General features: G+C 44.8%; 1 protein-coding gene across 1 annotated transcript in view; it reads left to right on the top strand.

Annotated features, from left to right (window-relative positions):
- LOC138301475 (complement C4-like) overlaps positions 1-25,792 on the top strand; it is a 685,953-nt gene that overhangs the window by 162,385 nt on the left and 497,776 nt on the right. Inside the window, exons 12-13 of the mRNA XM_069241987.1 lie at positions 13,218-13,388; positions 15,543-15,728. Of these exons, the coding sequence (XP_069098088.1) occupies positions 13,218-13,388; positions 15,543-15,728 (357 nt within the window). The remainder of the gene's footprint in view (positions 1-13,217; positions 13,389-15,542; positions 15,729-25,792) is intronic.

Raw genomic sequence — 25,792 nt, 5'->3', positions numbered from 1 at the left:
GTGGCAGGGTGGTTGCTTCCACCTGGTGAGAGAAAGAGCGAACCACGTCAGCCAGACCCTTGCAGTAGTCTAACACCATATCATCTGTAATATTCAAAAGCGCGTTTGCGGGAACTGCAGGAAGTCTCATGGCCCTGCCCATGAGAATTTCGTGCGGGGACAATCCAGTCTTTCTGTCAGGGGTGTTTCTCATTAACATTAACACCAAGGGCAATGCGTCAGGCCATTTCAAATTTGTCGATGCACATATTTTCGCCATTCTCGATTTCAGTGTACCATTCATCTGCTCCACCAGTCCTGAGGCTTCAGGGCGATAGCTACAATGCAGTTTTTGCTCAATGTTCAGCGCTGCGCAAAGTAACTTTATCACCTCGTTATTGAAGTGACTTCCTCTATCTGATTCTAAAGAGATCGGGAATCCGAAACGTGGTATCAACTCCCTCAACAATAGTTTTGCAACTGTAAGGCTGTCATTTCTACGTGTAGGGTATGCTTCAATCCAGTGACTAAAAATGCACACAATCACCAACACATATTTCAGACCTCCATGCACAGGCATCTCAATAAAGTCCATCTGCATTCTGCTGAACGGGCCACTCGCCCTGCCAATGTGGCTTGCGTTCACAACTGTTCCCTTTCCTGGGTTCATCTGCTGGCAAATGACACAACGATGGCAAACTGCTTCTGCAGCTTGACGGAATCTGGGGTTAAACCAATCAGTTTTGAACAATCTTATCATGGCATCTCTCCCTAGGTGAGCCTGCCCATGATAGAACCGCGCTAGCTGCGATAAGAGACAATTTGGTAAAACATATTTTCCCTCATTTGAAACCCATAACTCATCTGGTCTCTTGGTGCATTGTGACTTAATCCAGGAAACTCTTTCATCCTCCCTGACGCTATTCTGTAATGCTTTTAGTTCATCCATTGTATCCACGACCTTTAAGGCAAATGCTTCAGCTGGTTCAAGCTCTGGCTCACTTATCGAATTCCATTCATCCCTGAGCAATATACAGTTCAAGGCACAAAATCTTGCGACTTGATCCGCATATGCATTTCCCAAGGAAACATAGTCCTGTCCTTTTGTATGAGCACTACACTTTACCACTGCAATTTCGGCTGGCATTTGAATGGCGTGTAACAATTCCCTTATTCTCTCCCTGTTTTTCACTGGGGACCCTGAAGAGGTCAGGAAACCTCTCTGTGACCATAGTTGCCCAAAGTCGTGCACAATTCCAAACCCGTACTGACTATCAGTGTAAATGGTAACCTTCATCAATGTAGACAGTTGGCATGCTCTTGTAAGGGCCACAAGCTCTGCTACTTGTGCAGAATAGACTCCTTGAAGCCAGGACGCTTCCAAGACACCTGTTACAGTACATACAGCATATCCTGCTTTCAATATTCCCAATGCATCTCTTAAACATGACCCATCAACAAAAACAATTTGGTCATTTTCATCAAGCTTAGTATCCTTAATGTCAGGTCGGGGTTTTGTGCAAAATTCAGTCACCTGAAGGCAGTCATGCTCGACGTCTTCAGCGTTCTCAATTTCAGCATTTTCACCGGGAAGCAAGGTTGCTGGATTCAACGTAGTGCACCTTTTCAGCTGCACATTCGGTGAGCCCAGAATTATTGTTTCATACCTTGTGAGTCTTGCTCCAGTCATGTGTTGTGTTCGGGAGCGGGTCAAAAGTATCTCAACTGAGTGAGGGACCATGACTGTTAATGGGTGTCCCATCACTATTCCTTCACTCTGAGTGAGGCTGATACCAACTGCTGCTACGGCGCGCAAACACCCTGGCAGTGCTGCTGCGACCGGATCCAAAGTAGCTGAAAAATACGCTACTGGTCTGTTTATGCCACCATGGGCTTGGGTCAAGACAGACAAAGAACATGCATCACGTTCATGACAAAACAATGTGAAAGGCTTTGTGTAATCATGCATACCTAAAGCTGGAGCCCTGCACATGCATTCTTTCAATTCAATAAAAGCATCCATCTCATCTCCTTTCAGCTCAATTTCATCCAAGGCATCCTTCTGGGTCAGTTTCAGTAAAGGCTTTGCTAGAGTTGAGAAGTTGGGAATCCACTGGCGACAGTAGCTCACCATCCCCAAAAACTTCCTCACCTCCCTCCTTGTCTTTGGTGGACTCATTTGAAGTACACTTGTTATTCTTTCCTTCATTATTCTCCGTGACCCTTTCTCTATTTGATGACCCAAGTATTTCACTTTCTTCTGACAGAACTGCAACTTTGAAGGAGACACCTTGTGTCCATTCCTTCCCAAATGGTTCAGTAGAGCAATGGTGTCGGCTGTGCAGCCACTTTCTGTCTTAGATGCAATCAGTAAGTCATCAATGTACTGCACTAGGGTTGACTCGAATGGCAATTCTAACGCTTCCAAGTCTTTCTTTAGAATCTGATTGAAGATTGACGGTGACTCAGAAAACCCTTGAGGAATTCGACACCAACTGTAAACTCTGTCTAAGAATTTGAAACAAAAGAGAAATTGGCTGTCCTCATGAAGAGGCACCGAAAAGAATGCTTGTGGCAAGTCGATGACTGAGAACCACTCGGCATCGCAAGGGATTTGAAACATTATCACAGCTGGATTCGGTACTACAGGGCAGCATTTAACTATGATGTCATTTATTTTCCTCAAGTCCTGCACTAGTCGGACCTTTCCACTCGGCTTTATTAGTCCCATGATTGGTGAATTACATGGACTGCTTAACACTTCTTTCACTACTCCCTGTTTTACAAACTCGTCAATGAGTTGGGCGACTTTCATGAGGGTGTCTTGTGCCATGTGGTATTGTGGGGTCTGGGGAAAGGTTACATTGGGTTTTACAGTCACTTTCACTGGTTCCACTCCTTTCACCAATCCCACCTCTTTTCCTGTCATATCCCACACTTCCTTTCCGACTGTTTCCCGTAATTCAGCTGGAATCTCTTCTTCAGTTATCATCGGGAAAAGGTTAATCAGAGGATATTCTTCGTCGACAGTTTCCATCTCATCCCCTTCTACACTTTCCTCTTCTTCCCCATCACTGTTCGTCTCAATTCTAATTCCATCGTCCGAACACATAATCGAACATCCCAATTTGCACAATAGGTCTCTCCCTAACAGTGCTATCGGGCTTGAGTCACATACCACAAAATTATGTAACCCTTGATAGTTACCAATACTGACTGGTACTGGATCTGTGATTGGGTTCGTCAGGTGCCTGTTTGCTACTCCCACTACTTGAACTGTTCTCCCTGAGAGTGGCAAATTTGGTACTTCAATGCTCCTAACAGTTGAACGTGTGGCTCCTGTGTCAACTAAGAATGAAACACGATGACCCATGACTCTTCCCTCTACATATGGACCCTTTTGATCAACTTCCAAGGATGCTGCAAGCACACAATCTCCCTCCTCTCCTGAACTTTCACTCTCCCATTCATTGTTTATTCCATTCTCACTGTGTAATGGGAACTGTTGTACTGTGCCATTTGTATTCATCACCTGACTCGAGACCTGTGGAGGAACCATCACTTGCTGCTGACTCACTGGTGCCAAAGGTATTTGCATTTGCTGATTAGGTACCATGGGGAACTGCTGTTGCATTGGCTGCATTTGTGTCATCTGCATACGGGGCATCTGCATCTGCTGCGGCTGCATGGGCTGTAATCCGTGCAGCTGATTTATGGTCTGAAAATTTGGGTTTGGACCTCTCATTTTCGGTCCTCTCATTGTCTGGAATGCATTGACATCATTGTTTTGCTGACCAACACCTGCACCTTCCTGCACCACCATCGGGCACTCGCGTTTCCAATGTCCGACGATTCCGCACACGTGACACGGCATCACCCTTTTCATTGCCTGCACACCATTCGGAGTCGCAACAGTGTTCAAATCCGGACCATTACTCACAAAACCTCCTCTGCCTCTGCCTCTCGCCTGTGGCTGAAACACCATATTTCCCTGCAGCTGTGGCTGCGGTACCTGCTGTTGGAACCCTTGCAACCCTTGCAAACCTGTCTGAGCTGCTTTAAGCTGCATCATCATCACTTTCTCTTTCAACCTTTTCTGTTTCACTTCAATTTCGTCGCTACAGTATTTCGCATAATTCAACACCTCATCAATCGGTTTCGACTGCCAACAAATCAAATGCGTCTTTATCATCTGACTTATCTCTGGTCTCAGCCCTTCCACAAATCTAAACACAAAATGAAGCATGTCCTTCGCCTCTATTGTTTCCGTGCCACTGTAGTTCTTGAACGCCTTCAACAACCTCTCATAGTAACCATGAATCGACTCTTTAGCCTCTTGGGCAGTTCGATCAATCTTTTGCCAATCCACATTTTTCGCGGCAACCTTCGTCTTCAAATGCTCAATCACCTTATAGTACAAGCTCATCACCATAGGTGATGGTGCACCCGTATCCCTGTCTCTCTCTGGTTCACTTGTCGGCCAACCTACAGCCCTTTTGCAGTCTTCCCACAAATCTGCCGGAACCACAATCTCAAAGAGGGTGTTCAGGTCTTCCCAAAGACACTTTGCAAGCTTCACAAACCTATCAGTCTGTTGATACCATTCAATTGGTTTCTCTCTCAGTTTGGGAAAATCATCCGTAAAAGACTGAATGTCGCTTCTGTGCCACGGTACATGTATTAATTTTCCCCCTGCTGTCTCCCTCATTGGTAACATGGTTATTGCATCACTACTCTGTGGTCTTTTCTCCTTATGCTCTGGGACACTGTCTTTCTTCTTTTCCTTTTTCTTTGCCCATCTGCTTTCCCACTTGTCTAAGCACCTCCACACTTGTGCACTCTGCAGCAATTCTCTAAGGTGCGTTTTCATGCCTGCTGACCTCATGTGTTCAAAGTCTGTGGTCCCGAAATCCAATCTATAGCTCCTGCTCAAGTGTTTTGTCTTGTCTATCTCAACCCCGTTTTTGTCGGCTATTTCTTGCAACCTTCTATGTACCTTGTTCACTTCTCTCGTAATCCTGGGACATAGATACCTCAGCTCTTCTTCCGAGTAGGACTCTAACCTATTCAAACCCATAGTCCCTTCCACCAATTCTTCTGCTTCCATGTTCAACCTGACTCTATTTAGATAGTCCTCTCCCTTTCCGCTGTCTGAGCTTTGTGTGGAATTCAGACTGTTGAACCACTGTGTCAGCTGTTGCGCATTCAACCCCATCAGTGTAGCATTCGCATCGACTGCCATTGATGGTTGCGGCAACTTTTCAGTGTTCGATGATAGCGGTATCATCAGTGGGGGACTCGACCTCACCACTGTTGACTGAGCACATATGGGACTAAACTCCATCAAGGACCCAGATCCAGTTGGCAGAGCCGCTATCGGAGTTGTCTCTGAAGTGTTTTCTATGCACCTCCTCTCCATCCCACTCTGCACCATTGATCCTTGACCGCTCATACCTAAGTTAGGCTGGGTGTACAAAGGTACCGGTGGACCTACAGTAATGGGTAGGGTTATCGCATCTGGGTTCTGTCCATTCCCCAGGTTCTGAGGCATGTTCATTCCCACACTATGGGTCATCATTGCCGGCATGCCCGTCTGACTCCCCGTCATCTGAGCATGTGCGGTTCCCCCCTGCATCTGCTTTTGAGACATCAAAAGCTGGGTTGACTCGGCTTGTGCCAATGTTGGGTTGCGACCATTCTGTACTCCCATTACGGTTGGATCTAGAATCATTCCCGTACTGTTATCACTGCTGTAGTACCTTGGGACCTGCGGCTGATAATTTTCTGCTGGTTTCAATGTAGGCACATCTGGATATATTCTCCTAACCTGCGGTATCTGCGGGGTGAACAGTAAACTCGGGTCCTTAGATCCCGATGGCGTTTCTGAATTCGGAGTTTCATTATTCTGTACCGGTGCCGGAGGGGCAGAACTGGTACTTGGACCTTGTTCACTCGCTGCATAAGGTGGTGGACGGTCGTTCAGCAATTGCATGATGAACTCCTCATCCTCTGACTCGTCTTCTCTATCTTTGGAACACCTCCTGTTTGTCTTACAGGTAGCTTTCTTGCCTGTCGCCTCTTCTTCCTTAGCAATTGCGGGAAACAATTTTATCCCCTGCAATATATCTGACCTCCACACCTTCTGTGCATTATCCCACCTAGCGTCCGCTAGTGTCTTTTCTACCTTTCTTATCCTGGTCTCGAACTTCTTTTGCTGTTGCTGTCTAGCCATTAGTTCCCAAATCGCTAGAGCCTCAAACTGTGCTGGCCTTGGAGGTACCTTCATGTCGTACATCACGAATCTCAAATTCTCTAGGATCCTTATATTGAATGTCCCATGGATCGGGAACGCTACGCTCCCATGTTTCTCTGTCAGCTTGTGCCATTGCTTTAGCCAAAGGCACGGAGCTACCCCCTTTTCCTCCATTACAATGTAAGCTGGTGTACCTTCAGGTGGCGTCTCCTCTCCTACGCTCGCTTTAATGTAAGACTCCCCCTTCATCGCACTCTTTAATGCTTTAAAAAATTTCATTTTCTCGTCTTTTATTTCACAAAGTTTGTAATCAATAAGTGACTTTAATTCCCGGAATACTCTTTGCTTGCCTTTCCCCTTCCAATCGAGCCCCACGGACTGCGTCCAATCCGTGCGTGACCCTTCTCTGCAACCAACCTATCCCAGTGACGTCACACTCACACACACTGCGGCTGACAAAGCCTCGCGGCTTGTCCTCCTTCACTCAGCTCCTCTCGTAACAACTTCTAGCATATATCGCGAGCAACCAAATAATAATAAAACAGATCTGTCGGTTTACTACAGGAAGGGTAACACAATCGCTTCAGGACCTTAGGGATTTTTCACTAGCCTCGGCAGTTATTCCATCTTTCTCGGTCCCCACTTTCGCAAGCAAATCTGACCCGCAGACTCTGCTCTCAACTTGTCAATGATCTATTCTAGTGCACTTAGAATTTGTCAAAGCCCGAAGTCGAAGTTTTCTTTCACTCCCTTAACACACGTACCGACTTGTTGACCACGCCCGGTCAACCTATTAAACCGACCAGACCACAACATAAAACAAGTGTCTCATACACTTTTCAACATACCCCGGAGTCTCTTGACCTCGCAGGGCCCGTCTCAACAACAACAACCATGTGGACTTTTTTCTGCACAAAGCGCCACATACACATGAAGTTCGACGACTTCCCTACTCTCACACTCGGAGTCGCACCTCCGCTATTTTCTATGAAGTTCGACGACTTCCCTACTCTTACACTCGGAGTCGCACCTCCGCTATTCTCTAAAATCCTCGCAACCTTTTCAAACAACCTGCGGCAATAAGCTGTGCAAGCGCAAAATCCTAACTTCACTCATACCGTCACTAGTACCGCCAACGCCGATCTCACACCTCCATTCTCTCCATTCGCAAGCTCCAAGATCCCGGGAAAGTCGCGGGGGACTTAGCCCATCATCATTCTCTCAATCTGTTTTACCCAAGAAAAATCTAATTCAACACCATATACCTCTCGAGCGGGGTCCCAAAAATCAGAACCTTTAATTCAACACCATATATCTCTCGAGTGGGGTCCCAAAAGTCGAAACCGTTTAATTCAACACCATATATCTCTCGAGTGGGGTCCCAAAGGGCGCAACCGTCCTCTGCTACCATCTACTGGTAGAGCGTTCCAACCTAATAATCTACCTGTATCTGGACGCTCTTAGGTCGATGAATCTTTTGACCAAGTGGGGCACTCTTCACCCGAGAGTAATCAATTTAATCAAATCAATAATCAATAACGAACATAAGCAATACCCTGATCAACATAACACTTCACAATTAATCCAGAAAACATTTCGGCGAACCATGACCTTTCGGCCATGAATAACCACACCAGTTTATTCAAAGTTAATGAATTTATTTCCCTATATTAACAAAGCTAGCACGATATAAATGTGTCTCAACACCAAATGATATATGTAAATGAACATTAATAGCTGTCCATAACGGCGAAACAGATGCAATCTATGCAGCATTTGAATAACAATGCATTCGATAATAGCAACGCAAACCACTAAAACTTCAATCTGTAATGGGCTAATTGCATACATTAGTCAGCATAACAAGGTCTCAAATTGCATCGTGCATCAAATGAATCCTCATCTAACCTCAAATTAGCATCGGCATGTGGGTCTTCATGCAAAACAATTTAGCAACATTAATTTGGAAAACTCCTAACTAGGGCTCTTATCAAAAAAATCAGCAGTTGGTTACCTAAAAAGAAAACACAATGCAATTGTACATTTTCCTTTCATATTTACCAAGTTTGATCAGCATTCAAGGAAGTCTTCGTCTCACAGGTACCGGTTTCGATCAGCATGGGACGGGGGCAAAGGGGCAGGGTGGACGGGGCAATTGCCTCACAGCGGCAAGATAAAACTACTACTTCATGCAAAGGGGCAAATCAGAGTTAAAGTCTCTAGGGCGAGAATTACTTAAAGTCTCTAGAAGATAGCAAAATGACGATGTCTGCAAGATGGGCCATAATGGCTGCAATGTCCTGCAAAATGGCGGGCAATGTCCGGGTAATAGCAAAAATGGCTAATGGCTGTAATGTCTGCAAAAATGGCAAAAAATGGCTAATGTCCGATGGGTAATGTCCGCTTTCTTCTTGTGCACCAGGTTTAAATAAACAACAGTTCAAATCCAGTAGGGTCTTCCATTGGAGGGTTCAGAGGTTGGCTTCAAATTGTCCAATCAAAAACAACAGTTCACAAGCTTCTACCTAAGCATACATTATCCTTGGAGTCGGGAACGCAAGTTGCAACATATTTTACCAATTAACTCACTTTCAGAGCTTCCATTGTCCGCACCTGCAGATTGACCTTGGAGCAAAGAAGAAGATGCCAGGCTGGCACGAAACCTTAAAGATAAGCATGTGAACCGATCTTCACTGGAAAAGTACAGCTTCAAGCAAGAATACACGTTTATTAGCACATTGGAAAAACACGAGCATCTAAACCGTGAGACAAGGCAACTAGGCCAAAGCCTCCACTAACGTTATGCTAAGCTAAAACATTTCAAACAAGCAAATCATGGCACACGTTTACGATTATGTCGGATTAGTGCAATTCTAATACATCACGTTATATAAAGCACGCTTATAAATGTTGGCAAACTACTCTGAGGGCACATTTGTCCCCGTACAATCTTTACTAGTTCGGTTAAAGTCACACTTGATTATTGCAGCACTACGTTTATGCACTAATAAATGTAAAACCTTCATTTCTGCGTCATCAGGAGCAATCACCCGCCACACTTACATTTCAAAACCACTGTTCCAACATACTCACAAAGGTTTTTCATACTAGGTCATTGTGACCCCAAACAGTCTGGGGCCAGGAGAGAGAAGCAGGAAATCCCAAACACCTCTGAGGGACTTCTAAAACTTTCCCTGCTTCAAAGTGGGCCAGTTATAAATATTGGCCCCTCAGACCCAACTCTTCAATCCACACCAAGCCCCGTGGAAGGCTCAGAAGAAGGACTGATGTGCTGCTTTGCTGGAGGAATGACTGTCACTCTGCTGTGCTGCTTTGCTTCCCTGATGCCTGAGTAAGAAAGACTGGACCTGTATCTTGAACCAAAGCCCATCAGAGTGACTCCAAGAGCTGGTTGGCTGGCCTCAGGGACAGAACAGGCTTCAACCACCTTAAACTCAGCACCTGGACTCTGCCTGCTGTGGATCTTGTCCCCCTCACAAGTGGTGCCACCCTACTCCTGGACCCTTGGGAGTGGGTCTGGAGGTACTCTGCTAGCTCAAATGTGGTCTCAGTGGAACCAATGCAGCACAATGAATTGCTGTGCAAGACTCTGCATCAGAACCGCAGCACAACTCATCCCCAAAGCAGGGCTTTGAATTACACCTCTGCAGCTCATTGGATCAACCACTGTGTGATGCAGGCCCTTGCATTGCAGCCCCAAAGCTCATCAGAACTGCCACTGCTTGACTCAACTCCTTGCAGGACCGAACATCACCTCCTCGCAGCCCATCGTAACCACCGCTGCATGCTGGACATCGTCACTGCAACCGTCCGAAACCGCATCTGGAGTTTTCCTGTGACTTCCACCCTAACCTCTTTTCCTCTTTGGCACCTTTTTTCAGACTGGACAAGAGCCATGTTTTCCCCATTTTAAACTGCTCAATGCTAATCTCTCTGTTGTGAGCAAATCCTCCTAATCTCCCTTTTACCATTCCCTGCCGAAATATTGAAAGATGAGGTTAACGCCAACAGTCCCATTACATTAAATCCCACAATCTTCTCAAACCTATTTATTTGTTTTCCACCCTCTTCACAAAACTGAAACAGTCTTTCAAGCAGTTTCTGATGATCTCAGACTGACTCTAGAATGTGGAGACCAAGCAATACTTCTACTTCTTGATTTTAGCACTACATTGATATAGTTTTCTCACCATCTGTCAACAACTTTGTCAAATAGCCAACTGTTTCTTAGCTCATTAGGCAGTGCAGTTGCCAGCCTTTAGGTCACTTCAGGTCATCTCTGTTACAGGCTTCCCCAGGAGTACTCCCTCAGACCCACCCTGATTGATCATTGTCCATTGTCATCCAATCCTTCAGATTCACAATGATGTCTTGTGCAGATGATACTCAAATTATGGTGACCTTTATCTCCAGCCTAAAGAAAGTTCAGTTCAAGTTTTTCCAATGTACCAGGATGAACAAAACTCTCTCAAATTAACAGTAACAGGTTCTGGTCTTTGACACTAAGAACTCTATTTGGAACTCCATCTTGTGCCTTGAGATCTAGGACAAACTGGCACATTATCCTCACCTCCACCCCCTCCGCCCACTGCCCATTCGCAGTGGTTGGCAATCTTTGGATAACATTTCATCACTATTATTCAAGGACCAAATTTATAAAGGTACCACCTCTTATTTTCTTATCTTACACAATCTTCATATAGTCCTCCCCTTTTCCAATCTCAACTATAAGAGTCCCATTGTCCAAGCATTTAAACTACCAAGTCTGTCATCTTCCCATCTCTGTTTCCAACTGATTAAAAGCTTATTTTAAGACTGCTTGCTTATTTTTCTCTCTCCCCTCTTCTGCAACAACTTCATTGTCCCCCAGTATGGAAACACGTCCTCTCAAAGACCCTTTGTAGATGTCACTTTTCCTTCCATGGGGCTGGCTGTACATAGGCAAACTGAACTTTTTCCTACATTTAGTACATTTCCCAGCTTATAAACTGCCTAGAATTTAGTGTTATTACACATGACAGCTGTTGGTGCGGTGTTTCCTCAAGCGTTTTACTTTCTCCCCTCCAGTTTGCTAAAATTCGTTTTTATTGGCTTTAGATCTCTGTGCACTTTACCACTGCTGATCAGTGGTAAAGTGCTTGTGCTCAATCTTTAAAACATTTATTTTACTTATAAGTCCCTAGTAAAGTCATACGACGTGTACCTAGGCACTGTAAATTAATTGCTACTTGTGGGCCTGCAGAATTTACGCAAGTAGCTGTTCAAAACGACTCTCAGACTGCCATTGCAGGCCTAAAGTCCATTTTTTATACATATAATTAACCCTGAGGGTAGACTAAAATAACATTGGGTTACCTTGCAGGTCAAAAATGTCATGTTTGGTCTCAAAAGAATTTTAATTTACAAACATCTTTAATGGCAGTGTCAGATTTTAAGTCACAATTCTGGAAAATTCCACTTTTAGAAGGTTGCCATTTTCTTGTCCTAACCTATTGGTGTCTGAAGCATGTGCGCTGGGTCACATGACTGTTAATAGTTGCCAGTTGGCCTTTGTGTATTCCTACCAGACAGTAAGACAAAGGGGGACTGGGTGTTGGCAGGATGGGAGGGGCGAAGCTGTTCCCTGCTCCACTTATATTTCAAAGGGCTGCCTCCAGCACACTTGACACCAGCCTTTTGTCACCCTAGACTTCTAGAAGCCTGGCCAGGGGAAGGCAGGAGGTTTCCAGAACCAGCTGCGTGGGTAGTCTAGACATTTTCCCCACTTAAAAGGCTGGTACCAGATATAAGTATTGGGCCTAGAGACACCTCTTTAGTTTACTCCTGGACATGCAGAGAATAATACTGAAGGACTGCCTTGTACTCCAGAGGTCTACCATGCTGCTTGAGGTCTGCTTATTACCTCAGAGGACTGCCCCGCTGCTACCAGAGGACAACCCTGCTGCTTAAAGTTTGGCCGGATACCTTTGCCATACTGGTGGAGATTTTTGACTTCTAAAAAAAAGTGACAAATGTAGAAACCTTCAGCGCAAATTTCTTCCTTATGACTGCGCCTTTTCCTCCGACATCGGCAGATGCCTTTCTCTGCTTAATTTTACCTTCTCAGGTCAATCCACCTTGTGAGTGCGAACTGTGCTCTACTGCGATCAGCCATAATTTTTTTTTTACTTTGACCCGATTCCCAGCGATTACCTGCCAGCAGTTGGCGCTTTAATCAATTAGGCGCTATGTTTCACCTAAATCTTTGAAAATTCATAACTCGGTTCTACTGATTCTATTTAATTCGTTTTGGTATCATTTTATTTATCAACTTTTTTCTCTATGTTTTCTAAATTGTGGGGTTTTCTTGTGTAGTGTTTTCACTTTATCACTGTTTGTGTGCTGCAGGAATACTTAAAAAAAACAGTGCCTCAGAGTTAAGCCTGACTGCTTTTGTGCCTGGCTACCTGAGGGTTGAGCACAAGGTAATTTAGTGACTTTTGCGGTTCAACAAGGACTTTGGTTGTTGCTTGAGAAGGGTTTACACCCCCGTAGACTAAAACCCAATTTCTTACAGGTGCCAACACGGAATGACTATGGCTCTCAACATCTATGAGAAGTCTAGCAGTGAAGTGCTTTTACCCCATTAGCACCTGCTGCCCATTGCTTATTCCCCCTTTGAACAGTATGAGAGCTGAAGGAAGCAACAGTGGTCGACCCGTGCGGTACGAAAGATGATTATTGAAGGATGGAGAAGGTCTCACTATTTTTAAAGGCAGTCTAGTGAGCCACTAACCCCTACCCCGGTTCTGTCTATATATAGTATTGGAGATTCTACCTGAAGTCTATTCTTGGTAATGCTTGTGGCAATGTACATGCTGAACAGGCCAAGACAGAACTATGACAATGTGTTTCCTGGTATTTTCGCACAATTTATTGCCATCGCCAAAATGGTGTATTACATATTGTTTGTGTCATTCACCAGGTGATGGTTTCTCACACGGATGGCTCAGTGGCTGCCATGATCCCTGTAACAATGGACGTACAAATAGATGGAGCCATGCAACCCTCCTTGGCAACTGCAAAATCGGATCAGAATGGAGTGTTATCGTACTCCATCAATGCGCCTGCTACATTCAAGACACTAGAGATATCGGTGAGTGTGGAGCATCTTCGAGTGGGAGGGAGATTAACAACGTTGCACTGTGTGGACAGCTGCCTTCCTGTCCTTGTTTAAGTTCTGGTTGGCTCATTGTTTTTTCCCAGTAGACCTGATGACTGAAGGCCACTGGCTCCTTTTTATGCTTTTTGTGAGTAAGGCATAACCTATTTTTCTTGTGTCCCAGGGGTGGGATGCACCAACTCTGTTGAGTAAAATAATTCCTGTCGTTCATCAATGAAGTACTTCAGGCCCACCACCCCTCCCCCCCCCCAAGTGTGTGTTTTGTGGTTGTCCTTAATACTGTCTGCTGAGTGCATTGTGTCATCTGGGAAAAAGCACTGCGGCCCAGATTTATGAAAAGTGACACTGCACCTAGTGCAGCGCCACTTTTCTTGCACCCCTTAGCGCCCCCAAACACCACCATGTGTGCGCCAGATTTTAAATAGGGTGCACAATGGTGGTAGGCAGGGGGACTAGCGTCATACTTTTTTTATGCTAGTCTGGAGCTTTAGAGCATTGCTCCACTTTATAAATATGACGCATCGTTTTTGCCCTTCCATTGCTACATTAGCGTAAAAACAAATTATTCTAATGTGGCAGTGGAATGATGCTAGGCCCACATAAATCTGGCCCTGCATGTTTTATAATATAGCAGTTCACTGCCTCACTGTTAAGACTACTGCATCCTCCCCAAGCTTGCAGCAGTATTTGACCCTGTGCCTCAAAGGCCCCACAGGAGTTTTAACCTTGTTTGGTTTCTGTGTTGCATTCTACAGTCAGGCAATGTCATAGAAAAGCACACTGGCTGAAACTTGTGATGTCTGGTCTGCCACATCTTAATACTTAAACCATCAACTATGTGTTTCTTTCCCTCCTTCAGTATAGGAGCCATAGAAAGTGCAGGTAAAGCTAGCTCTTGTTCTGGTTGATGCAGATATTCACTTTAAAGGTGGCACACATTTGGAGTGAGCCGTGAAGTAACACCAGTGGCTTCAATTCCATACTGTCCCTCCATAGCAAGGAGTTTGTATTCACCTTGGATTCCAACTTAAACTCCACAGCACTGGCTGAGAAAAGGAATCTAGACCACCATCTGGTCTTCGTGTATTAATGTTGCCCCCATGAAGTTGAAAAGAAGCCTGGGTCCAGAGTGAATGCCCTGGTGCTGTGTCCTTTTCAGGAAAGTGGGAGCTACACTGTTCAGAGTGGTGATGATTATCTCTGGACCTCAAGGATGAGATAAAGGCTTAGATGACTGAGCTCTAGAACAGAGTCTGCCAGTAGCCTCATGGACATTCAGTCCAGCTGACTGAACTAGAGGCATCGCTGCAACATCTGTACCTCAAAAGTACAGAGACCAGGCCGGGCACCCTGAAAGTTTGCGTCCGCTGATTAGCCAGCTTGTCCCTCTCAGACTGTTACCTGTACAACTACCCTGTCAGTGGTGGACAGGAGCATATATGAAAAGGGTTGCTGAACCCCACTTTAATTTGTGGGACCCTTCTGCTCCTTCCTGACTCCAAAAGTGACTGCATTGTTTCCAACCTTGAACCTAGGCCTCTGTAATGTGCTTCATTGCCTGAGGCTAGTCAGCCTGAAATGTTAACGCAGTTGATTGTACTTCCTGTGGTAGTATTTCTACTCCACCTTTAGTATTTGCACCTGCTCTGTAACTAAGAAAACAAATCCTGCATAGCCCCTGATGTTTCTATAAGGTGTATCCTGCAGCAGCAGTTTTCCTGTCTTGTGCCCGGATTTTGGATTTTTGTTGAAACCAGTAATTTATTGATTTTCTACACATGAAAAAATTGCATTGTGTGCTTAGATATAATGTTTGCACATACATCAAATTCAGCAGCCCACTTAATAATTTGCCCACTTACACTCACTTGCTCACTCACTGGCCCATTCTCAAGTATTCATATTGAATCACTTGTTCAGTCACTCAACTCATTTACTCACTGGCTTGCTCACTCACTGACCGCTCGTCCAAGAAGCCTAATGAACTGCATCACCTTCTTTTAAGGTCACTCGGTAGGCCATGGGTCCCCTCTGTCCCTGTGAGACCATGCTGTTCTTTAAGTTTCTTCTTTGAAACAACTTTTCTTACATTGTGTTTCCCTTTTTTCCACCCAATGCTTTCTTTAGGCAACAGCCGGTGAGGGGAAAAATTCAGAGTCCAGTAAGGTGACTGTAAGTGCATACCAATCTTCAAGCCAGAGTTACCTCCACATTAAGCCGAAAAAAAACCTGCCACAGAATCCTTACTCGTTGGACTTTAACCTGAAACCTGTTACTGCTAAGTCTGAAGTGATCAACTTCCTGTATTATATGGTGAGTTGTGGCATGGGAGCATTTCAATGCTACTATCATCTCACCCTGGAAGATGGTGTTGATAGTAGTCTAACCAAGTAAAAGGAGGACAATTCTAAGGCACACAGAGTGTATGGTAGCCTTCAAGAATGACAAGAGGGTGAGTGGGGCTGTCACTTGAAATGGGACTAAAGAATGAAATGGGAGGGACTACAGCTGAATATGATAGAGTTGGGGAAGTTCTCAAATCTCTTCGATATCAACAGCAAGCATATGACAAGACGTATAGTGACATATCAGTTGTTGCATATGTATATTGGAGGTGAAAATTAACCAAGGCTATAGTTCTTTATAGTGTGACAGAGTTGCCAAGTGTTTTAGCAATGTCTGTGGATGTTTCAACTGTGGGGTAAACAGACTGGATCTTGTGGACTTCTTTGAGTCAAAATAACTGTGCCAAGCTAACTTCAGTGACATCTATTGGAGTCAGTTTCTTCCATAGCAACAGCACTGAAGTAATAATATTAAAGGAAGCTCAGACCTAGAACTTCTGCAGGAACATATGTACAAATGTTCTTGAACCAGGATGAGCAGTAAATGTACAGATAGACAGAAGTAACTAACATGTCCCAGGCAGGGATGGAATAAAAATCAGGACAAGATAAGGATCTAATGATTGTGAACTCAAAAAGATGGGGTAGAACAAGAACATATTGGTCCAGAAGGTCAGCGCCAGCAGGAAGAGGACTGGAGTAATGAAAAAGAGATAGCAAATTTTCCAATGAGGAATACCATACTGTGACTCATGAAAGGTTAGTGAAAGCAGCATCATGTCTGTCCGTTATAGAGGAAGGACAGAAAGAGACCCTTTCAATGGAAATGGAATGGAACTTCACCTCAGAGGTTTGATGGTAAATAGCTGTTCCAAATAGTGAGATCTAGAACATATCGTGGGAAACAAAGCACAAATCAAAGATAAACATCTATTCTCCAGTATTGGATCGTTCATAAATTCACATTCTTGAATCATTCTCTATGGTCGAAGTGGGAGTCCCACGGTACTATAAAGAGCAATAGTGAAAACTCCACATATAAGTTAATGTTAAAGACATTCACTTCCTTAGCTTATTCACATCATTAAAAAAGATCCAAAGTCTAGCCAACCAGGTGACAGCACCTTTAGAACCCTCACCACGGAGGCTCCAGTCCTTCAGATTTTCTACCACATCTGGTGACGGGAGTCTCCCTAAGCTCTGCTCAATTTTTCCACAGTCTACTCAACTTCCCAGGTCAGGATTTATTTCTACTGTTCCAGACTCTACCTACTCTATAATGACAGAACAAACCAAAAAAAGGACTGTTCAGGCCATGTGGGACACAGTGGCGGCTGGTGGCATTTGAAAGTGGTGGGGTGTAAAAGTTGGGGATGATTTTTTATTTGTATTGAGTGAGTGTAGTTCAGTGGCAGTCTGAGGACATTATTTACACATATATCGCTCTTTGCGCTTGACTTATGAAAAAGCTGAGGATATTTGGGTCAGCATCGCCAGGGAGCAAAAGACCTGACTTTTGGATCAACTTAGCCAAATAACAAATGGAGCCGCTCCACTTCTAAAGAGGTACAGAACCTCTAGCCACAGCCTGGAGTGTGACAGTAGGGAAGGCCAGGTCCCACTTTCTTGCCTGATTCTCCCTTTCTGTTCCCATCAAACACTTCACACCAGCTGTACATGAACAGTAATAGTTACAGTAACATTATTTTGTTGGAAAGGTCTGCTTTGAAATCACCCATTTGATTTCTGCAGCGTAATCCAATCACCAAACGTGATCCATTCAGGAGGTTGAAAGCATGTCTCCTAGCACAAACACAGGCACAGAGGAGCATGTACTATCCAAAACAGGGCCTAATGGCTGAGGTGGAAGCATTCTTTTTAGTTTAATTGTCTCTGATGAGGAATGCTTGTGATGATGGATTCTCTAAAAGTCACCACAGCTTATATACTTGTCAGTAAAGTATACAATGTTTTAGCCAGATGCATGTGTCCTTGTATGCATTCTGCAATGTTTGTCACTCTAAATGCTTAAAATGTATTTCTTTAATGAAACTAATCCGGAAAAGACTTCCTGCCTTTGTAAGAGGTTAGCTCTATTCTCTCCAGATCTGAAAAAGTGTCTCCTTTCTCTCGTGCTCCAGTCACTCTCTCTCTCTACAGATTAACACAACTTCATAAAGCATAAATACCGTAGGATAGTCATTTACTGCCTCATCTAGATGAATAGTATTTCAAAGTCGTCTCACCCCAGAGCTGGCAGGCTTTATATCTGCTCCCCCTATGCAAAGAGAAATTCCGCTTTTCCAAGACCTGTAACACAAACAACGCTCACTGCACAGAGAACCCGTGACAAACAAGCATTTGCAATGCAACGGGTCCTGCGTTTGCTCGAGTTAGACCTATTAGCGTTGTAAACTCCTAACCGGACTTTCCTTGCCACACAAATTATAAGAAAAAACCCACAGCGCAATCGCGCTATGTAAAATGCAGTGTGATCGTGCTGAAATTTAAAACGGAAAAACTGAGCACGATTGCGCTATGTAAACCCCAGCGCGATCGACCTGCGTGGAAAATAAAAAGATAAAGTAGTCCGGAAACCATGTTGAAAATATCGAGCCTCGAATGGTTTCAGTAGTTTACCGGTGCTGTGTAGGTGGGCTAAACACCGGAAAAGGCATGACGTATGCATGCCTTTCACAAATGAAAGCAAGCAGATTTTAAAAGGCAAGCCCACGAACCAATGAAAGCGACTGATGTGATATGGGTGTGGTTCGAAGCACAAAGAGAGATTACAGCATGGGACTGAGCGGCGCTTGCCCATAAAAAGATGTTCGGACAGTCCAACTCTTTAGATCGAGGGAGAGGCACTAGTAAAAAGTTACATATAAATTCAAATAACAGAGATGAGTGTGTGTGAAGGCATCTGCTGCAGTATTCTGTGTCCAGCATGCATGTGTGTACCTAATTTGGATTAAATATTTATTTTTGTCATGTTTGAGTCCACCAGGAGAGCAGCCTCAGGTGCTGCTCGGCGAATGGAACTTTACCTGATTCATGGTACGAAGTCTAGAAATCTGATTACAGTAACAATGGCGGCAGAGGGTAAGATGTGCCATGATGGGATGACCGATCTTACTAATGTCCACTAGTGTGAACAGCCACATTTGACTTTGCAGCACAAACCTGCGCAGGGGCAGTAGATGCTGCAGAGTGGCTGAGATATTAAACATTGTATTGTTCGCTCTTCTTACCATAGTAACCTCCAATAGCAGGACAGCAGAGACAGGATATGCTAACCTCATCACAACCATCCAGCCCTCACAGCCAATCCAGAATTTACTCTCATGCAGCTTCAAGTAGAAAATACATGAGAGCAATGTCAGGATTGGTGTGAGCAGCTGAGCCCAGTACTCCAACGGAGACTGGAGACTCCGTACTGTGTTTCCCAGACTCCCTAAAAGAGATTGGATTTGAGATGCCCAAGGTGCGCATGATGGGTTGGACACAGTCAGAACACTGTCCAACCCCACATGCGCAGTGAACCTCAGCCTGATGCCACTGCCAATCATTAGGATTGACCCTGCTTGGCTCAACCCCTGATGAACAAACACATCAGCCCTGCCAAACCCAGTTTATTAAAGAGTCCGGAATTTAAAAATTATACACTTGTGGCCGTACTCAGTAGGGAGTCAAAGCCCCTATGCTCCCGGAACGGAACCACCCCTGGTGGGACATGTGGCAAAAAGAGATTACACTCTGATGATCCAAACAAAGAGTACATCTATTGCCTTCATCCTGAACATAAACCTAAGGACTGTGAGGTGTGTTGCCCTTTTACACAAAAACTCTGAAGAACGGAAAGGGAAATTTATTGATTTGGCTGAAGAGACTAAAAACGAAGGAAACCCCTCTGTCTGAGGAAGCTAGTGATGACTCCTATAGGATGCAAAAATCCTGCAACAAGGATAGCTCTTCTGAAAGCGTGCCTCCAGGGTCACCAAAAAACGCACCTAAAAAAACTCAACCTGGGTCTTCCGGACATTCTAAAAAATCTGAAGAGCACCCACATACCTTTAGTAAGGAGATAATCTCCTGCAGCTCCTTCTCTGAAGGAACATACAACCAAAAGGTCATCTAAATCCTTACTACCGATAAAAAAACTGTCAAAAACTGTGTCTGCGGCACCAGTTCACTTCTCATTGATGACACTGTTGACAACATCCTCTTTGGCGTCAGCGTCAGTGGTCACTGCCACCACAGTCACATCCACATTCTTGTCTGCGGTGTCTCCAATGTTAAGATTGTCACCACCTTTAGCTTCACCACGATTATAACTTTGAAGATCCTCTCGACGATGGCACCATCAACCAGAAAGGTCTTTATTACAAACACATTGTAGACGACCATTATACCACTGATGATGACAACAGCACCAATGACGAGACCATCAATGGCAGCGCCGTCAATGACACCCACGAGAGCCCTGACGACACTGCGAACTAGGGACCTGTCAACGAAGACATCACCATCCCAGATCTCATTGACGAAATTACCAACGATGACACCACTAATACCTACATCATCATTTCTGTAAAAAGAAAATCACCTACTAAAAAACAAGATTGCTAGTACATACATCGCCTAGCAAGGTTCTACCTTTCCCTCCTACACATGTATTGGACAACAACAAGTCAAAGGAGGACGGCCCCTTCTGGATTCCGCATTTTCTCTCCTGACTCCACGTAAATTGCAAGGAGTATGATGATGAAGACCTATACTACAGGGACTAGTTTTATGCAGGCAAAATTGAACATTATGATGAAGACTACGCTACCTACGGTCAACAGGAACAGTGACACTGTGCAAATGCCATTGGAGTTAGTCAACAATCTCAAGAATGTGCTGCACCTCCGCCACAACCACCACTACCGCCACCCATCCAATCTCCACACGTTTGGACGTTGATTGCCAATGCCAGTAATTCCTCTACCTATGCTTGCAAGTACATTAGTGGAACCTCCAGAAAATGATCTACCTTCCTCGGATGAGGACAGAGAAGAGGGTGAAATAAGGGATTACTATTTCATTCCAGTACTGTGTCTGCCTATGCTTCCATCAGTAGACTCACCACCAGACAACGTAGGTGGTTTTCACAACATCATTGAGAGGGCAGCAAAAAGATTCCAGCTTACCCTGACAACAAAGCTGCCTGATTGCTTTCTCTATGATTTCAAGGACTCAATGAAAAAAATCCATAAGGGCCATCACAATCGTAGATTGAATTTGGAAGAAGGCAATGCTAAACCCAGCTACACTGGCAGCAGTGCGGCCTAGACTGGATATGAAATATAAGGCACCAGATGATTCCCCGGCATGTTTAAAGAGCCAGCCTAAGCCTGATTCTGTCATAATGCAAGCAGCCCAGCGACGCTCAAGAAATCCATCAACCCCTGTCACAACACCACCTGATAAGGAGGGGCAACGAATGGATAACATCGGCAATCGATTTTCCACCTTTGCAGCCACCACTGTCAGAGCGGCAAACACCATTGCGATATTAGGTTGATAAGGCTCAGTACCAAAACATACTGCCAGAGGATGCAAAGTTCTAGTCCAAGAAAATTCTCCATTAGGGAGAGAAAGCATCAGCAGAGATTATGGACTGTGCCATTGAAGTTTCCACTACAGAATTTAGGCAACTAGTGGGAGCAGCAGCACTTTGCAGACAAGGTTGGCTGAAGGCAACATCTTTCAGACCAGGAATCCAGAGCAAAATCATGGATATGCCGTATAACAGTGAAGGCTTGTTCGGCAAGCATGTCGACGATGTGCTTCAGACCATCAAGTTGGATACAAACATGGCCATGTTCCAAGGCATCCTTCAGATGTGCAGACAACCCTTTCAAGGAGCAAGGCAAAGGGGTTATTTCTTTTATAGAGGAGGTTATCAACCTTACAGGCAGCAGCAACCCTTTCAAGGTCAATAATGCTCCCAGTATACTCAGCGATACAGACATCAACCTCCAGTGGCATACAAGCAGGCAGCAAAAGGGAAACAACCTTCCAAAGGCAGAGACTTGACCAGAAAAGAGTGACCTTTCCACTGAGCTGATCCAAGCAGGCAGCGTGGAGGCTGTATATCCCATTATCATCCGCAATGGTTCTAAGTAACTACAGACAGATGTGTCCTGGATGTCGTAGCTTAAGGACACACGCTCCAATTTATCACCAAACCTCCGAATGTTCTGCCAAAAGGGGCACCAGCTCCCCCTCTATTGAAGATGCTGACAAAGGGTGCAATAGAAGAGGTCCCGAAGACTCAGAAGGGAATTGGTTTCTACTCCTGTTTCGTCCTGGGTATGGAAAAAGTCAGGAGACTGGCATTCTATCTTAGACCTTTGGAAGCTCAACAAATTCCTGAGAAAACAATCCTTTTTCATGGTCACCCTGAAAGGTATCTTCATCTCCTCAATCACAGGGATCTTATGATGTCCTTAAACCTCCAGGATGCATACTTCCATTTTCCAATCCATCCAATACATCGAAAGTACCTAAGGTTCAAGGTAGCCTGCACCACTACCAATTCAGAGTCCTCTCCTTCGAACTATAATTGGCTCCCTGTATCTTCACCAAGTGTTTGACTCCATTGGCAGCTCATTTGAGACACAAAGGAGTCCAGGTATTCCCATGTCTGGATGACTGGTTAATAAAAGTGGCCACATCTCAACAGACCATGACAAATACTTCCCTCTGCCTCTCACTCTTCAGAAATCTGGGTCTCACAGTCAACAAGAAAAAAATCTTCTCTCACTCCAATGACAACACTAACTTATCTGGGAGCGGTTCTGGACACCACACAAAACAACACATTCGTGTCACAAGACTGTCAAAGCAGGATAGAACAACTGGCTCATTGGCTAGGCAAAACAAAGTCAGTTTTAGTTTGCCTGTACAAGTCACTCCTGGGGATGCTATCCTCTTGCATTCCTTTGATGCCCAATTGCCGGCTTCACATGCGACCATTGCAGGAGGCGCTAGACAAGCAATGGGTGCAAGTTCAAGGGTCCTTTAAGGACATTGTTTGGATTACCCCGACCATGGTAGCATTCATGCAGTGGTGGGCTCAGAGTGACAACATTACCAAGGATCTTATCTTCCTCTTCTAACTCTCTGACTTTGTAATAACAACAGAAGCATCCATAGAGGGCTGGGGCACTCACCTTCAGGACCAGTCAGTCAGTGGGAAATGTGGAAAGGAAATGCACATTAACTTGAAGGCCGTAGCACTGGCCATACTAACTTTCCTCCCCCGGATAGCATGCTCATCCACGCTAATCCGCACCAATAATACCACCAGCATAGGCTTTGCAATACTCTGTGTGATGTGAAATAATGAAATGCATACCTGAGGGATGAAGTTAGGAGGATGGATTAATTATCCAAACTGAGGCACCCTCAATATACAGAGAAGTAGCAGAGGGGGAAGCAATAAATAGGCAAAAATGTAAGTCCTGAGATGGGAAGCTTATAAAAGGGCAAAAGGTATGCCTATTCAGAATCTGGGATGGTTCCCCAGGGTGGTAGTGTAGGAGGTGGGGTCGGGAGGTAGGGTAAGGGCACTAAGTAGGGAGCAAAAAGGGGGACAAATTAATAAAAGTTATAACACACTAGGAGCTGTAAGATTTAAGGGGGTTTGGACAAGTATGATGACTAGCAGGAGCATGCAGAAGGATTATTTTGTACAAATTCTATAATGGAACTTAAATGGAGTAAGAGTGAATTGCAAGCAGCAGTATATAATGGATTACTTGAAGGAGAGAAAAGTAGAATTTTTAAGTTTTTGTTAACATTTTTAACTTATTTTAGTACTTTATTTCTCAGTTTTCAAGGTAACAAACAAAACAACCAAAGATACATCATCCACATACTTTTCATTTGAAACAACACAGTGTCTTTCAGACATATACAGTAAAGGGGCAGAGTAGTAACCCACAAAGTATATGTGGGTGCACGTTGATACGTCATAGCGCAAATGAGGAGGGATGGGATTGTGAGGCATCTGGATGGACCAAGCCATAGTCAGTCCCACACTGATCCGGGCATGAACCATAGATGTGCACTATAGCAGGCCTTTGATGGCTACTGTACACAGACATCCTGGTCATTAGCCATTGCCATCTGAGGTATATGTGTCCAGTTTTAGCAAGTAATTGCCCAGTGGTTGCCAGATGTCTTTGGTCTTGACGTGGGGGGTTGTAGTGTGGCATACATTTCACTAGTGGTGTTGCAGTATATCATGTCCTTCAGCCATTCATCCTTAGTAGGACAGGGATTACTACCCCAACATAGAGTTAGCCAACATTTAGTCAACAACAGCACAATAGCAGTAAAGCACCAGGAACTGAGTTGATGGGTTTGACATATCCCAATAAGGCTAGCAGGGGATTCGGTTCAACAGCAACACCGATCATTGTGGAGATCAGAACAAGGATCTGCAATCAGTAGGCTTGGCAAGCAGGATAGGTCCAGACAAGGTGTATGAAGTCTGCGTTATCATTTCCACAGTTACGCAATTTGTGGAATTGCATGGGGTCAGTTTTTGCTAAATCTTTTGGTATAATGTATGATCGGTGTAGAAACTTGTTATTAATGAGTTCATGCCTATAATTAGGAGAAATTCTTTTTTTGTTTGCAACAATAGTGCCACGTCTTATTTGGTATGGGGTGCCCTATGTCACGTTCCCATACCGCCTGGACCCTCCCATCTCCCCCAGCTTCAGTGCAATACTGTGAGAAAGTAGCCTCTTTCTAGCCTTGTTACCCACACTTTTGGCCTGTTTGTGAGTGTATGTCAGGATGTTTGTCACTGTTTTCACTGTCTCACTGGGATCCTGATGGCTAGGCCCCAGTGCTCATAGTGAAAACACTATGTTTTCAGTATGTTTGTTATGTGTCACTGGGACCCTGCTAGTCAGGACCCCAGTGCTCATAAGGTTGTGGCCTATATGTATGTGTCACTGGGACCCTGTCACACAGGGCTCCAGTGCTCATAGGTGTGCATGCATATGTTCCCTGTGTGGTGCCTAACTGTCTCACTGAGGCTCTGCTAACCAGAACCTCAGTGGTTATGCTCTCTCATTACTTTTAAATTGTCACTAACAGGCTAGTGACCAATTTTACCAATTTACATTGGCTTACTGGAACACCCTTATAATTCCCTAGTATATGGTACTGAGGTACCCAGGGTATTGGGGTTCCAGGAGATCCCTATGGGCTGCAGCATTTCTTTTGCCACCCATAGGGAGCTCTGACAATTCTTACACAGGCCTGCCACTGCAGCCTGAGTGAAATAACGTCCACGTTATTTCACAGCCATTTTACACTGCACTTAAGTAACTTATAAGTCACCTATATGTCTAACCTTTACCTGGTAAAGGTTAGGTGCAAAGTTACTTAGTGTGAGGGCACCCTGGCACTAGCCAAGGTGCCCCCACATTGTTCAGAGCCAATTCCCTGAAATTTGTGAGTGCGGGGACACCATTACACGCGTGCACTACATATAGGTCACTACCTATATGTAGCTTCACAATGGTAACTCCGAATATGGCCATGTAACATGTCTATGATCATGGAATTGCCCCCTCTATGCCATCCTGGCATAGTTGGCACAATCCCATGATCCCAGTGGTCTGTAGCACAGACCCTGGTACTGCCAAACTGCCCTTCCTGGGGTTTCACTGCAGCTGCTGCTGCTGCCAACCCCTCAGACAGGCATCTGCCCTCCTGGGGTCCAGCCAGGCCTGGCCCAGGATGGCAGAACAAAGAACTTCCTCTGAGAGAGGGTGTGACACCCTCTCCCTTTGGAAAATGGTGTGAAGGCAGGGGAGGAGTAGCCTCCCCCAGCCTCTGGAAATGCTTTGTTGGGCACAGAGGTGCCCAATTCTGCATAAGCCAGTCTACACCGGTTCAGGGGACCCCTTAGCCCTGCTCTGGCGCGAAACTGGACAAAGGAAAAGGGAGTGACCACTCCCC

Source organism: Pleurodeles waltl, chromosome 6 (genome assembly GCF_031143425.1).
Source record: "Pleurodeles waltl isolate 20211129_DDA chromosome 6, aPleWal1.hap1.20221129, whole genome shotgun sequence".
Taxonomy (NCBI): Eukaryota; Metazoa; Chordata; class Amphibia; order Caudata; family Salamandridae; genus Pleurodeles; species Pleurodeles waltl.
Note: the sequence above shows the minus strand (reverse complement) of the source record. Positions and strands in the feature narration are given on the sequence as shown.